Source organism: Stenella coeruleoalba, assembly GCF_951394435.1.
Source record: "Stenella coeruleoalba genome assembly, chromosome: 8".
In the NCBI taxonomy this organism is placed as follows: domain Eukaryota; kingdom Metazoa; phylum Chordata; class Mammalia; order Artiodactyla; family Delphinidae; genus Stenella; species Stenella coeruleoalba.
This window is the reverse complement of record NC_137154.1, coordinates 45,304,877-45,320,840: the sequence shown is the minus strand read 5'-3', so window position 1 is coordinate 45,320,840 and position 15,964 is coordinate 45,304,877. Positions and strand designations below refer to the sequence as shown.

The 15,964-nt window shown below is 38.0% G+C and overlaps 1 protein-coding gene and 1 pseudogene across 6 annotated transcripts in view; one reads left to right on the top strand and one right to left on the bottom strand.

Moving 5' to 3' along the window:
• The window catches only part of SBF2 (SET binding factor 2), a 472,518-nt gene that overhangs the window by 193,529 nt on the left and 263,025 nt on the right, over nucleotides 1-15,964 (bottom strand). For all 5 annotated transcript variants that reach the window (XM_079929044.1, XM_079929040.1, XM_079929042.1 and 2 more), the window contains 4 exons: nucleotides 15,750-15,858; nucleotides 4,750-4,863; nucleotides 1,617-1,694; nucleotides 377-490 (listed from right to left, as the gene is read on the bottom strand). In XM_079929044.1, coding sequence (XP_079785170.1) covers nucleotides 377-490; nucleotides 1,617-1,694; nucleotides 4,750-4,863; nucleotides 15,750-15,858 — 415 coding nt within the window. The remainder of the gene's footprint in view (nucleotides 1-376; nucleotides 491-1,616; nucleotides 1,695-4,749; nucleotides 4,864-15,749; nucleotides 15,859-15,964) is intronic.
• On the top strand, nucleotides 5,007-7,326 carry LOC307189820 (solute carrier family 35 member E1-like; annotated as a pseudogene). The gene is made up of 2 exons: nucleotides 5,007-5,042; nucleotides 5,451-7,326. The product of its transcript is annotated as a solute carrier family 35 member E1-like (transcript).

Below are 15,964 nucleotides of genomic sequence, written 5' to 3'. Positions count from 1 at the left end.
CCTGAAATACTACATGTATTGAAAAGAATAAAAATGAATCTGTCTGTAAAGCATGAGGGGAAATCAGAAATAACCTCAATTTTAAAAGAAAAATCAACTTAAAGTTACCATACTATAAAGGAAAATATGTCAGCTCCACAGTACTATTAAAGATTATCGTACACCTGACACTAACACAACACTGTAAATCAACTACGTTCCAATAAAAATATAGAAAAGAAGAAAAATATTATCACCTAACCACAAAAAGCAGAGATTTTAAATAATCACATTTGATAAATTAAGGTCAAAATACATGGCTAGAAAAAGATAACCAAGTTGTTTTATTAAATAGAGTCTACATTTTGGATACATACAATATGATATTATATCTTACCTTGTGAAAATGTATTACTGGTTCTGCATGAATTCTTATGAGTTGTAAGCATGATCTATATCCTTGGAAAAGCTGTGCAAATAATCTAAGAAAAACTGCACGCACTTCTTTATCCTGAAAATATAAGAAGAAACATGTTAGATAATTAAATTGCTTAAAAAAACAAACGAAAAATCACAAAGTCGAAAAGTTGGAAAGAACCTGAGAGATTATTTAATAAATCTGTCTGTGTTTCCTACACAGAAGACTCATTTGTGGCAGCATTAAGTGATGGACATCTAGTCTGTCCCACTGTTGGAGAGTAGAGGCCATTAAATAGTTCTTTTAAAAGCTGAACCAAACAAAACTTGCTTCTAGTACATCCAATTTTCCTCTCAGAAAAAACCATAAATCACAGGGTCTCCCCTTTCACCATGTTAGAGAAGGGCATATTTCCCAAGTCATTTGATTTTTATATCCATCAAATGAATTACAGTCACAAATACAAAAGAAAACACTCAAGACTGTATCTTAAAGGCTTATGAAACTGTTCCAAAGTTTATCCAATTTATAAAAATCTATTCTTATATTAATAAGGTATGACAAAAATCTGTTTTGATAATTCAGATTTTTAAAAAATCATAGTTTTAGAACTCTAAGGAAACTTACAGATTTATTTAGTCAACCTCTTATTTAATTGACGAAGAAACAGTTAAAAATGCTTCATAATTTGTCAAAGGTGTGCAGCTCTATAATGTTCCTTACTGACCACAAAGCTCATCTCTAAGAAATGCAATAATCAAAATTAAAAAAGAGTCTCTGTTATATATTCACTCTTTTATGGCTTCCATTTGGAGCTACATTCATCCACTCACTCCTTAAACTTAATTCTCTCCTGTAACCAACAATCTGTTTCCATTTTTTGTAAGCTTCCCTTTTTTATCCTTGCCTGAGCCTTTTGATTTGATGCTTGACACAGTTTTTCAGGCTCTAATCTATGTTCTGATTTTTTGTCCCATACTTACTCATGCCTCCTCAGAGCAACAGTCTTAGCTTACGCCCCCTCCCAGTCAGTGTACTGCCTGAGGCTTCTCCTTGAGCAGGTCACAAGGTCAGTCAGTGACAATTCTCCTAATTTCTAATTTGGCACACCTTTACTAGGCTGTCCATCTAACTCTCACTATACTCAGCTTCTTTGAAAAACATACAAAGAAAAGCAACTCTTTTGAAAAACATCAAATTTAAATATTAAACTTCTTACCAGCATTTTTGAGTGAGATAAAGCTGTTCGTGGAGGGGGGAAAGCATGATCTGCTACTTCCAAATCTGGGTGTAGAATCTAAAGCAAAGAAGCTTTGTTACATAAAAGATTGTAATATCAATAAAATCTATTATTTGATCTACCTGGGGCATTAAGATGAAAAAGTGTCAGTACATGAATTACAATATATTCCCTCCATGAAATACAATGAGTTAGCTGAGGCAGCTCTGTATGTACTATGTGAAAAGCAAGAAAAAATATTTAATTAAAAAACATGTTCTAGGGACTTCCCTGGTGGTCCAGTGGTTAAGAATCCGCATGTAAATGCAGGGGACACAGGTTTGAGCCCTGGTCCGGGAAGATCCCACATGCTGCGGAGCAACTAAGCCCATGTGCCACAACTACTGAGCCTGCACTCTAGAGCCTGTGAGCCACAACTACTGAGCCTGCGCGCCACAACTACTGAAGGTTGCGCGCCTAGAGCCTGCGCTCCGCAACAAGAGAAGCCACTGCAATGAGAAGCCCGCGCACCACAACAAATAGTAGCCCCGGCTTGCTGCAACTAGAGAAAGCCAGCAGGCAGCAACGAAGACCCAATGCAGCCAAAAATAAATAAACAATTTTAAAAAACCCACGTTCTAGAAAAACACACATAGTGTGATTTCATTTATTTGAATATAAAACAAAATAAATCCTAAATCTATATATGTACATGCACTGATATATATATATATATATATATATATAAATGAAAATGTGAAGTTCTGAAATACACACTAAACTGTAAAACAGTAGTCACTTCTGGAAACAGAATGGTCTAGGGCAGAGTTATTTGTCTATACACTTGAAAATCTTAAGCATTTGTTTTTATGTTTCTTAGTGTAGTTAAAAATTAGTTAATTAATTACAATACTGAGGAGAAAGGAAATAAATTTATGAACCTCAAAGTCCAGAGGGGTAACAGTATAACACAATGTGACAAGTATTACAAATATATAAAATAGTAATATATGAATATAAAGTATAATTAATTCAACCTAGGGAAAGTTAAAAAAGAAGGTAACTAACATTTGTCTTAGGCTTTGAAGGAAAGCAGGTTGGGGAGCAGGTGGGAAAGAAAGGTCCATGCAGGACTTAAAAGAAAAAAATAACTTTGTATCATTATGTAGCAAATTTTTGTCTTTGCAGAATCATTTTCAAATACTCAGCGTTTCGTAACATACTTACAATAGACCAAAAGGCTCAAAACAACACTTATACACGACACCAAAATATCGATAATATTTACAATCCAATCACCAAATCATTACTACAGTATAATAACATCTTCATGTCTATAAAATTATCCGTGATTATTATACAGTTGGAGTACTGTGTAACCATTTGATTACAATTATTTACTGACCAAATGAAGCTCATATACTTGTGTGTCAAATCTCCCACACAGTCCATCAAATGTGATTTCTTTTTGGTCCTGTTTTGCCAGTATACTATGCTCTCATGTACACTGTCGTACATAATCCACCACAGTGCTTGAAAACTACATAAGTAGGCATACTCAGTTTTATCAGAAATGAATTTTACTCATTGATTAAACTTGGTGGCACAGGTGTTGTAGGTTAAGGTTTACCAGTGTGCAGCAGAACCTCTACCAAGAGCCACTGATTTAAGAACTAAAATCTTAATCTTTGTTAATTTTGGTACCTAATTCCTGCATAATTAAAAATATCATTAAGTAATCATACATAAGATTTTAAAACTTATTTAATTTTCTAGAAACATAAAACTTTTTTCAATCACTCAAATACTACCTTCTCAGCTTTTGCTATATCCATATACGACTGATGCAATTATTTACCTAAGATTTTTCTTTAAAATGTCTTTAAATTATCTTATCTCTTTAAATCTAGTATTTTCTTAGATGATACCATCTGTGAAGTCACAGGTTTTGTATGCTATTTTTAATAAACATTATAATACATAATTATTAAAATAAAAAAAGTTGCCACATACCACCCCAAATCATCTCGATACTTCACTCTGGGAAACAGTCATTTGTCATCCTTTGTATAAAATATTCATCCTATTGATAAAGACTAGGAAACAGAGGCCTAGAGATGTAATGTGATTTGCTCAAAATATCAAGTGGCAGGATGTAGACTGGAATTTAGTTCTCCTAAGTCCTAAACTAGTTGCTTTTTACTCTATCACACCTTGTATTCCAGATTACAAATTATATTAGGAAAAGTCAGTCTTCTCTAAATGTTCCCATTCCACAGAATCCACTATAACAACATAAGGACTAACAATTCTGAGAATAAATCCCTCCTGGTAATCCTAGACTTCTGAGTTCCTAAGTTCCTGTTTAAGGGGAAAAAAAAAAAAAGATTTTAAACAGTTCAGACTGCAATACTATTCAAGAAGAATATGAAGGTCTTAGTTCTAGTAATGACTTGAAAGGGAATGCAAAATTTCTAAGTTTCAAATTTCTGATGATGGATAAATGGGCACCTAAAATGTTGTCAGTAAAATAAAATACTGTACTTTTAAAAATAAACAAAGGTTGACAAAAGAATTAAATTTGTTTCAATGAGAAACACCCAAGTCACAATATTTCTTAAAACTTCACTGCATAGAATGCTGGACATTTAATCTATCACTAGGTTACATCTTTTTTGTAGTAACTTGGAAACACTGACCGGTTGCTATCACATTGTTTTGCAAGAAGCACACCTACCAAAGAGAAATGAGATGTCAATAAAGAAGGCGAAGGAAAAGGAACAGGTGCTAGCTTCTAATGAGGAATGTTAGGAGATTCAGGGATTTCAAGGCATAGTCTGGTCTTGTTTTCACAAGTGTGTTTCCAATACCTAGCACAGTATTCAGTATATAGTAACTACTAAATAAGTATGCTGAGTGAAAAACTGAATGTAGAACAAATATTCAGTTAGGATTCAAAGTATATTCTTTAGATAATATCTAATAAATCATCTTATTCTAACTACTATATGAGAATATATTCATGTTTTAAGAAGATATCTTTTTTAAGTAATTACACTGTCAATAAATGATATCCAATTATCTTAGTTTAGATTTAAATCAAGAGAAAATTACTATAAAAAATATATCATACCAAAGAAAGAGCTGCTTGAGTCTGATGTAGAAGTGGTTCCGGAAGGGAAGAGAGGTGAATACATTCAGGAATTTTAATAGTGCCTCCATCCAAATCAGCTATGATTACATCTAACTGAAGAAGACAAAAAAAAATTAATCTGTAATTAATAAAATGTATGTCTAGACTGGCTTCCCAGCTATAGATATATCTCCCAGCTTCCTCTGAAATTAGGTATGGTGTGTGACTAAGTTTCTGCCAATGGAACATGAAAAGTGATGTGCACACTCCCAGGTACTCAAAACAGAGGGGATGTAAGGCCCTCCTATGGTCTCTTTCCCCTTCCCATAGCTGAAACTATGAACTGGCAGTAACCCAACCCTGAACATTCAGAGGATGACAATGCCTGAGTGGATTCTAGTGGAGGAACAAGAAGCAAAGAAGTTTGGACCTTGAATGCATTCATGGAGCAAACTGGTCTGACATAATGGAACACTTCTATCTACAAACTGCTGCATAAGCGCTAAATAAAATTCCATTTTGTTTTAGCCATTGTATTTTGCATGCTTTATTACAGGAGTTAAGCCATATCCTAAATAACACAGTAATCATTATAAGAGTTAACAAGCAAAGCAATTAGTATACATCAAAATGGTACTGTTTAGGTAGTTAAGAAAGAAGCTGATTTTTAGCATTTTACAAAGTCTGTTTTAAAATAACAGGTAGGGGGCGCAGGGGGCCTGGGAGCCGCGGGGTCGGGGTGGCGGGGTGCGCGAGGGCGCCGGTGGCGGCGCTCGGCCTGCTGCGTTAAGCGCTGAGTGCGGGCGACAGCGTGGTCAACAAGGTGACCCAGAGCGCCTTCCCATTCCCCGTAACCCTGTCGCTGTGCCACATCCTGGCGCTGTGCACGGGTCTCCAGCCTCTGCTCCATGCCTGGCGTGTGCCCCTGGCGCCACTTTTCTTGTGCCCTGGGCCCCAACCGCATCAGCAGCCCAGCTGCCTGTGGCTGCCGCGTTTCTAACGGCGTTACATGCTGCCGCTTGCCTTCGGCAAGTACTTCGTGTCTGTGTCCGCGCACGTCAGCACCTGGAAGGTGCCCATGTTCTACGCGTACACTGTCAAGGCCACCATGCCCATCTCGGTGGTCCTCCTGTCCTGGATCATCATGGAGAAACAGCACCAAGGTGTACCTGTCACTCATCCCCATCATCAGTGGCGTCCTGCTGGCCACAGTCACCAAGTTGTCCTTCGACATGTGGGGGCTTGTCAGCGCCCTTGCTGCCACACTGTGCTTCTCACTTCAGAATATTTTCTCCAAAAAGGTATTACGAGAGTCAAGGATCCACCATCTCCAGCTGCTGAGCAGCTTGGGCTGCCATGTTGTCTTTTACATGATCCCCACGTGGGTCCTTGGTGGACCTCTGAGCTTTCCTGGTCAGCAGCGACCTGACCTATGTGTCCCAGTGGCCTTGGATGCTTCTGCTCCTGGCTGTCAGCAGCTTCTGTAACTTTGCCCAGAACGTCATTGCCTTCAGCATCCTCAACTCCATCAGCCCTCTGAGCTACTCGGTTGCCAATGCCACCAAGAGAATCATGGTCATCACGGTGCCCCTGATCATGCTGCGAAACCCGGTCACCAGCACCAACGTCCTGGGCATGATGACGGCCATCCTGGGGGTCTTTCTGTGCAATAAGACCAAGTAAGATACGAATCAGCAAGCCCGGAAGCCCTCCCTGTCACGATGGGGGACCTGAGCAGTAAGGAGCATCATCGGAGCCCCCTAGAGAAGCCCCACAACAGCATCCTCTTCCCCCAGCACGGGGACTATCAGTACGGCCACAACAACATCTTGACAGATCACTTCTAGTACAGCCGGCAGAGCTACCCAAACTCATACATGTTGTACCATTATGACATGCAGAGTCTAGCAAGCAGGGCAGGGTGTTCTGCCAGTCCTCCTCTCCACCCCCCAGAAGTACCAGAAACTTCTGACAACCAGTGAAAGTATAACCCAGCTGAGGGGGGGATTGGTTCCACTGCTTTAATTCCACTGCTCAGGTAGGCACAGGACTGGTGCAGGAGTGGAGCAGAGGAGTGCGAGGGTTATTGAAAACATCTCCAGCCACAAAGATGGACTCAGCTTTCTGGTCAGCCCCATGGCTGTGTGCAATTCTGGTAAACGTTCCCCAGTGCAAAATTACTGCAATTAGCATTGAATTCTTAGAACCTAATTCTCTGACCCATAAGTCAGACTTGGCATGTGCCCGGATCCAGAGGGAAGGATGGCCGCTGTCTCCTGGGCTCCTTCTTCCCTTGCCGGAGTAGGGCATCCCTCCTTTTGGAGCAGCAAGGAGGAGAGGACGCAGGGCTACGAGAAGGATCATGGGGAAATCATGTTCAGTGTTTCAAGCTCTATTTCTCTAATACTCATTTTGTGTTTTCTGATGAGCCTTCACCGCTTCTGTGCTGACTTAGTGGGATGTTTGGTGGGGAGATGTTGGTTTTATGAGGATCTTGCATTTTTCTAGGGCATATTTTGTAGTTGTCTGTGTTATGCTTCAGTCCCCCTTAGGGGATGCAGGATGCATGAGGACTGGCTTATGGTTGGAAAACCCTTTTGTTTTTAAGCATTTAAAAACAAGAAAAGTTGCTGGTGATGCCTATCTCAGCACATTTCTGCATTTAGTAGGATGGAATGAAGTGTTTTGAAGCGCTCTTTTAGTGACCACAATCTCTGAAAGTGACATGAACCAAGAATGTCATCTCAATAGTTTGTGTCATAAATGAGAGCTCAGCACTCTGATTCCATTAGCTGTTCTTGTGGTGTTTATATGAGGATCTGAATCATGTCCCTGTGAAGGGGCAAGCACCAAGCTAGGACTTAGTTTGCCAAATCAGAGTCTGGTCAAGAAAAATATGTGGGTTTTGGTAGAATCACATCATTAGGAAGATTATGTGACCCCAGTGGGTAACCCATGTGCTGAGGTCCAGGTTGGGACACCTGGCATCACAAGAGACTGTGCCCTCGGAGGGGACCACTTGCTTGGCTGGTGGGGTCTTCGCTGATGGCTGCCTTCTTACTTCAGCCCTGTCCCCAGCCTCTTGAACAGGCACTTGGCTTGACCAGCAGATGGGATTTTGGGTCGCCCTTTACCTTCTGGTATGTAAGACAGTTCTCTGTTCCAAGAGGAAGTACCTACTGTAGCTAAAGCTTGACTACTATTTGTTTTTGATAAATGGAATTTTGTATTTAGAGGTTACATCTTGTCAGCTTATGAATGGACAGCTCCTGGAGAGGTCACAGCGTCCCCCCTTCTGGCCTGTGAGTTTAGTACCACTGGCCTCAGGAGTCCCTGTTTTTCACTGGCTTGCTTTTTAATTACTTTGGCCCCAAGTTCTAAGACAATTCTGTGTAAAACAGGAAGGGGCCGTCCTGAAGGGTGTTATTTATGAAAAGAACGTGCTGTGTGCCTTCACCAGAGGCAGTAGAGTCTGCAGTTGAACAACAATAAATGGGGATAATTTTGCACAGCAAAAAAATAAATAAAATAAAATAACATGTAAAAATGTAATAGAGAAACTAGCCAAAATTGTTGAAGTTATTATGTTGATAATAGGATTAAAATTAATTCTAATTTATTAAATAAAAAATTAAGAAATTTACTTTTGTCAGCACTTGGTTTGTCTAACTTCCAGAGACAGTTTATATTCAGTAGGAAAAAATTACCTACAAACCAGATGAGTGTGTTTCTAATTAGTACTAATAAGGTTTTACTTAATGATTACTGATTTACACAGATTTTTATATGGTGATATCAAAGTTAAATAGGAACTAGATATCAATATATAAGGTTAGAAAGAATGATTGATATATGAATAAGGGTCCTGTTTATAACTGCAATGTAGAATGGTGTTTTGTCAGTTTACATAACACCTATGACTTAATTACAATTGTAATTATGTAAAACTACCTACAGAGCTTACCTCTTTGCTGGCATTTAAAACTAAAACAAAATTAGAATTACAACTTTTCAGGATTTGTGAATCACAGATGTCATATAGCCCAACCTTTCAGTGAAGCATTTTTCTTAAACCCCCTGAAAAGTGTCACGCAACCTGTTCCTTGCACTCTACTTACACTACCTGAGAGTACACTCTTCACATAAGGAAACCCAGTCTCATCATTGGGCAGCTCTATTTAGCTGAAAACTCTTATACTGAGGAGAAAGTTGTTTCCATATCCACTATACCCACTGATTCTATTTCAGTCTCTAACCCTTTTTTCTATGACAGCTACTTAAATATTTATCTTTAGCTATCAAATAACATTAGGTTATTACCTGAGAAAATTTCCTTAGGGCCTCACAAAATAGTTTCCAAACTCTTGACATCCTAGAGGTCCTTCTCTGAAGCCCATTATTTTGTTACAGTCCCTCTTAAAGTGCAGTACAGAGAAATAAATCTGTTATTTCAGAACTGGCTGAATACAGAGCATTACTTTCTCTCTCTGGTATTTTATTCATATGGCACTGAGAACAGAATAATATGGTGGAGCTCATACTGAACTTGTATTCCACTAAAACCCTTCACTCTTTTGCAAATGCTTTTTGTATTTTAGTTATCAGCCAATCAGCATTAACACAGGCCTCATTTTGAAATACAAATAAATTAAAGCACTTATAACAAAAGTATAAATTAATGGATAATTTTATCTTCCTTTCTCATATACAGGATGAAGATTACAGAAAGATAAAACTTAACATGCCAAAAGAGGGGAATTTTAAAACATTAATGAATTCATTTTATAAGTCTCCTGTACTTGCTATAAGGAAAAATTAATGTATTTAGATTTTTGAATGATGCTTTTCTTCCAGCCAATCTTTTCTACTAGTAATGCAACAGATCCGAAAATAGTAATTAGTTGAAATGTTACAGGACTCAAAAAAATATGATAAACCTCTGACCACAATAACCGGCAATTTAAAGATGAATACTGGAGACCCTCAAGATGGTGGAGGAGAAAGATGTGGAGATCATGTTCCTCCCCACAAATACATCAGAAATACATGTGGAACAGCTCCTACAGAACAACTGCTAAATGCTGGCAGAAGACCTCAGACTTCTCAAAAGACATATATATTTTTTTCCTTTTTCTCTTTTTGTGAGTGTGTATGAGTATGAGTCTTTGTGAGATTTTGTCTGTAGAGCTTTGCTTTTACCATTTGGCCTATGGTTCTGTCTCTCCGTATTTTCTTTCTTTTTGCATAGTTTTTAGCACTTGCTATCATTGGTGGATTTGTTTTTTGGTTTGGTTGTTCTCTTCTTTCTTCCATTCTTTTTTTTTCTTCTTTTTATTACTTATTAATGTTTTTAAATAATTTTTTATTTTAATAACCTTTATTTTATTTCATTTTATTGTTATTTTTCTTTCTTTCTTTTTTTCTCCCTTTCCTTCTGAGCCACGTGGCTGACGGGGTCTTGGTGCTCCAGCTGGGTGTCAGGCCGCTGACTCTGATGAGGGAGAGCCGAATTCAGGACATTGGTCCACCAGAGACCTCCCGGCTCCACGTAATATAAATGGTGAAAGCTCTCCCAGAGATCTCCATCTCAATGCTAAGACCCAACTCCACTCAATAACCAGTAAGCTACAGTGCTGGACCCACTATGCCAAGCAACTAGCAAGACAGGAACACAACCCCACCCATTAGCAGAGAGGCTGCCTAAAATCATAATAAGGTCACAAACACCCCAAAACACACCAGCGGATGTGGTCCTGCCCACCAGAAAGACAAGATCTGGCCTCATCCACCAGAACACAGGCACCAGTCCCCTCCATCATGAAGCCTACACACCCACTGAAAGAACCTTAGCCACTGGCGGCAGACACCAAAAACAACGGGAACTACAAACCTGCAGCCTGCAAAAAGGAGACCCCAAACACAGTAAGATAAGCAAAATGAGAAGACAGAAAAACACACAGCAGATGAAGGAGCAAGGTAAAAACCCACCAGACCAAACAAATGAAGAGGAAATAGGCAGTCTACCTGAAAAAGAATTCAGAGTAATGATAGTAAAGATAATCCAAAATCTTGGAAATAGAATGGAGAAAATACAAGAAGCGTTTAACAAGGAACTAAAGAGCAAAAATGATGAACAACACAATAAATGAAATCAAAAATTCTCTAGAAGGAATCAATAACAGAATAACTGAGGCAGAAGAATGGATAAGTGACCTGGAAGATAAAAACAGTGGAAATGACTACCACAGAGCAGAATAAAGGAAAAAGAACGAAAAGAATTGAGGACAGCCTCAGAGACCTCTGGGACAACATTAAATGCACCAACGTTCGAATTACAGGGGTGCCAGAAGAATCAAGTCCAGGAAAAATAGAGAATGCTATACAGGATAAATCCAAGGAGAAACACACCAAGGCACATATTAATCAAACTATCAAAAGTTAAATGTAAAGAAAAAATATTAAAAGCAGCAATGGAAAAACAACAAATAACATACAAGGGAATCCCCATAAGGTTTAACAGCTGATCTTTCAGGAGAAACTCTGCAAGCCAGAGGGAGTGGCAGGACATATTTAAAGTGATGAAAGGGAAAAACCTACAACCAAGATTACTCTACCCAGCAAGGATCTCATTCAGATTTGACGGAGAAATTCAAACCTTTACAGACAAACAAAAGCTAAGAGAATTCAGCACCACCAAACCAGCTTTACACCAAATGCTAAAGGAACTTCTCTAGGCAGGAAACACAAGAGAAGGAAAAGACCTACAATAACAAACCCAAGACAATTAAGAAAATGGTAATAGGAACATACATATCGATAATTACCTTAAATGTGAATGGATTAAATGCTCCAACCAAGAGACACAGATTGGCTGAATGGATACAAAAACAAGACCCATATATATGCTGTCTACAAGAGACCCACTTCAGACCTAGGGACACATACAGACTGAAAGTGAGGGGATGGAAAGAGATATTCCATGCAAATGGAAATCAGAAGAAAGCTGGAATAGCAATTCTCATATCAGACAAAATAGACTTTAAAATAAAGACTATTACAAGAGGCAGAGAAGGACACTACATAATGATCAAGGGATCAAACCAAGAAGAAGATACTACAATTGTAAATATTATGCACCCAACACAGGAGCACCTCAATACATAAGGCAAATGTTAACAGCCATAAAAGGGGAAATTGACAGTAACACAATCATAGTAAGGGACTTTAACACCCCACTTTCACCAAAGGACAGATTATCCAAAATGAAAATAAGTAAGGAAAAACAAGCTTTAAATGATACATTAAACAAGATGGACTTAATTGATATTTATAGGACATTCCATCCAGAAACAACAGAATACACTTTCTTCTCAAGTGCTCAAGGAACATTCTCCAGGATAGATCATATATTGGGTCACAAATCAAACCTTGGTAAATTTAAGAAAACTGAAATCGTATCAAATATCATTTCTGACAACAACGCTATGAGACGAGATATCAATTACAGGAAAAAAACTGTAAAAAAAACCATACACATGGAGGCTAAACAATACACTACTAAATAACCAAGAGATCACTGAAGAAATCAAAGAGGAAATCAAAAAATATCTAGAAACAAATGACAATGAAAACACGATGACCGAAAACCTATGTGATGAAGCAAAAGCAGATCTAAGAGGGGAGTTTATAGCAATACAATCCTACCTCAAGAAACAAGAAAAATTTCAAATAAACAACCTAACCTTACACCTAAAGCAATTAGAGAAAGAAGAACAAACAAAACCCAAAGTTAGCAGAAGGAAAGAAATCATACAGATCAGATCAGAAATAAATGAAAAAGAAACGAAGAAAAAAAGCGCAAAGATCAATATAACTAAAAGCTGTTTCTTTGAGAAGATAAACAAAATTGATAAACCACTAGCCAGACTCATCAAGAAAAAAGGAAGACTCAAATCAACAGAACTAGAAATGAAAAAGGAGAAGTAACAACTGACACTGCAGAAATACAGAGGATCATGAGAGATTACTATAAGCAATTATATGCCAATAAAATGGACAAGCTGGAAGAAATGGACAAATTCTTAGAAATGCACAATCTTTTGAAGCTCAACTAGGAAGAAATAGAAAACATAAACAGACCAATCACAAGCACTGAAATTGAGACTGTGATTAAAAATTTTCCAACAAACAGAAGCCCAGGACCAGATGGCTTCACAGGCGATTTCTATCAAACATTTAGAGAAGAGTTAACACCTATCCTTCTCAAACTCTTCCAAAATATAGCAGAGGCAGGAACACTCCCAAACTCATTCTACAGGGCCACCGTCACCCTGATACCACAACCAGACAAAGATGTCACAAAGAAAGAAAACTACAGGCCAATATCACTGATGAACATAGATGGAAAAAATCCTCAACAAAATAGTAGCAAACAGAATCCAACAGCACGTTAAAAGGATCATACACCATCATCAAGTGGGGTTTATCCCAGGAATGCAAGGATTCTTCAATATATGCAAATCGATCAATGTGATAAACCAAATTAACAAATTGAAGGAGAAAAACCATATGATCATCTCAATAGATGCAGGAAAAGCTTCTGACAAAATTCAACACTCATTTATGATAAAATCCCACCAGAAAGTAGGCACAGAGGGAACTGACCTCAACATAATAAAGGCCATATATGACAAATCCACAGCCAACATCATTCTCAATGGTGAAAAACTGAAACCACTTCCTCTAAGATCAGGAACAAAACAAGGTTGTCCACTCTCACCACTACTATTCAACGTGGTTTTGGAAGTTTTAGCCACAGCAATCAGAGAAGTAAAAGAAATAAAAGGAATCCAAATTGGAAAAGAAAAAGTAAAGCTTTCACTGTTTGCTGATGACATGATACTATACATAGAGGATCCTAAAGAAGCCACCAGAAAACTACTAGAGCTAATCAATGAATTTGGTAAAGTAGCAGGATACAAAATTAATGCACAGAAATCTCTTGCATTCCTATACACTAATGATGAAAAATCTGAAAGAGAAATCAAGGAAACACTCCCATTTAGCATTGCAACAAAAAGAATAAAATACCTAGGAATAAATCTACCTAAGGAGACAAAAGACCTGTATGCAGAAAACTATAAGACACTGATGAAAGAAATTAAGATGATAGCAACAGATGGAGAGATATACCATGTTCTTGGGTTGGAAGCATCAACATTGTGAAAATGACTATACTACTCAAAGCAATCTACAGATTCAATGCAATCCCTGTCTAACAACCAATGGCATTTTTCACAGAGCTAGAATAAAAAATTTCACAATTTGTATACAAACACAAAAGACCCCAAATACCCAAAGCAATCTTGAGGAAGAAAAACAGAGCTGGAGGAATCAGACTCCCTGACTTCAGACTACACTACAAAGCTACAGTAATCAAGATAGTATGGTGCTGGCACAAAACCAGAAATATAGATCAATGGAACACGATAGAAAGCCCAGAGATAAACCCAGGCACATATGGTCACCTTATCTTTGATAAAGGAGGCAAGATATACAATGCAGAAAAGACAGCCTCTTCAATAAGTGGTGCTGGGAAAACTGGACAGGTACATGTAAAAGTATGAGATAAGAACACTCCCTAATACCATACACAAAAATAAACTCAAAGTGGATTAAAGACCTAAATGTAAGGCCAGACACTATCAAACTCTTAGAGAAAACTATAAGGAGAACACTCTGACATAAATCACAGCAAGATCCTTTTTGACCCACCTCCTAGAGAAATGGAAATAAAAACAAAATAAACAAATGGGACCTAATGAAACTTAAAAGCTTTTGCACAGCAAAGGAAACCATAAACAAGACGAAAAGACAACCCTCAGAATGGGAGAAAATATTTGCAAATGAAGCAACTGACAAAGGATTAATCTCCAAAATTTACAAGCAGCTCAATATCAAAAAAACAAGCAACCCAATCCGAAACTGGGCAGAAGACGTAAACAGACATTTCCCCAAAGAAAATATACAGATTGCCAACAAACACATGAAAGAATGCTCAACATCACTAATCATTAGAGAAATGCAAATCAAAACTACAATGAGGTATGACCTCACACCAGTCAGAATGGCCATCATCAAAAAATCTACAAACAGTATATTGTGGAGAGGGTGTGAAGAAAAGGGAACCCTCTTGCACTGCTGGTGGGAATGTAAATTGATACAGCCACTATGGAGAACAGTATGGAGGTTCCTTATAAAACTAAAAACAGAACTACCATATGACCCAGCAATCCCACTCCTGGGCATATACTCTGGGAAAACCATAATTCAAAACAAGTCATGTACCACAGTGTTCATTGCAGCTCTATTTAAAATAGCCAGGACATGGAAGCAACCTAAGTGTCCAATGATAGATGAATGGATAAAGCAGATGTGGCACATATATACAATGGAATACTACTCAGCCATAAAAAGAAACGAAATTGAGTTATTGGTAGTGAGGTGAATGGATCTAGAGTTTGTCACACAGAGTGAAGTAAGTCAGAAAGAGAAAAACAAATGCCGTATGCTAACACATATATATGGAATCTAAAAAAATAAAAAAATAAATAATGGTTCTGAAGAACCTAGGGCCAGGACAGAAATAAAGATGCAGACGTAGAGAATGGATGTGAGGACGTGGGGAGGCGGAAGGGTAAGCTGGGACAAAGTGAGAGAATGGCATGGGCATATATATACTACCAAACGTAAAATAGACAGCTAGTTGGAAGCAGCTGCATAGCACAGGGAGATCACCTCGGTGCTTTTTGACAACCTAGAGGGGTGGGATAGGGAGGGTGGGAGGGAGACGCAAGAGGGAGGAGACATGGGGATATATGTATATGTATAGCTGATTCACTTTGCTATAAAGCAGAAACTAACACACCACTGTAATGCAATTATACTCCAATAAAGATGTTAAAAAATAAAATAAAATAAAAATAAAGATGAATACTTACAAGCTCATGAACATCAGTTTTAAAGACAGAATGTACTCCAATAATGAAAGGCGTTGGGGAACTCAGAACTTCCAGTAGCTGAGCCGGGAGAATAGGAATATAAGGATAACTGGAAATAATAAAAACATACATGAGATATATTTGTTCTTCGGTAATATAACATACCTTTCTTTCATTTTTATGCTGTGTGAATTTTAGATTACCTATGTTTAGAA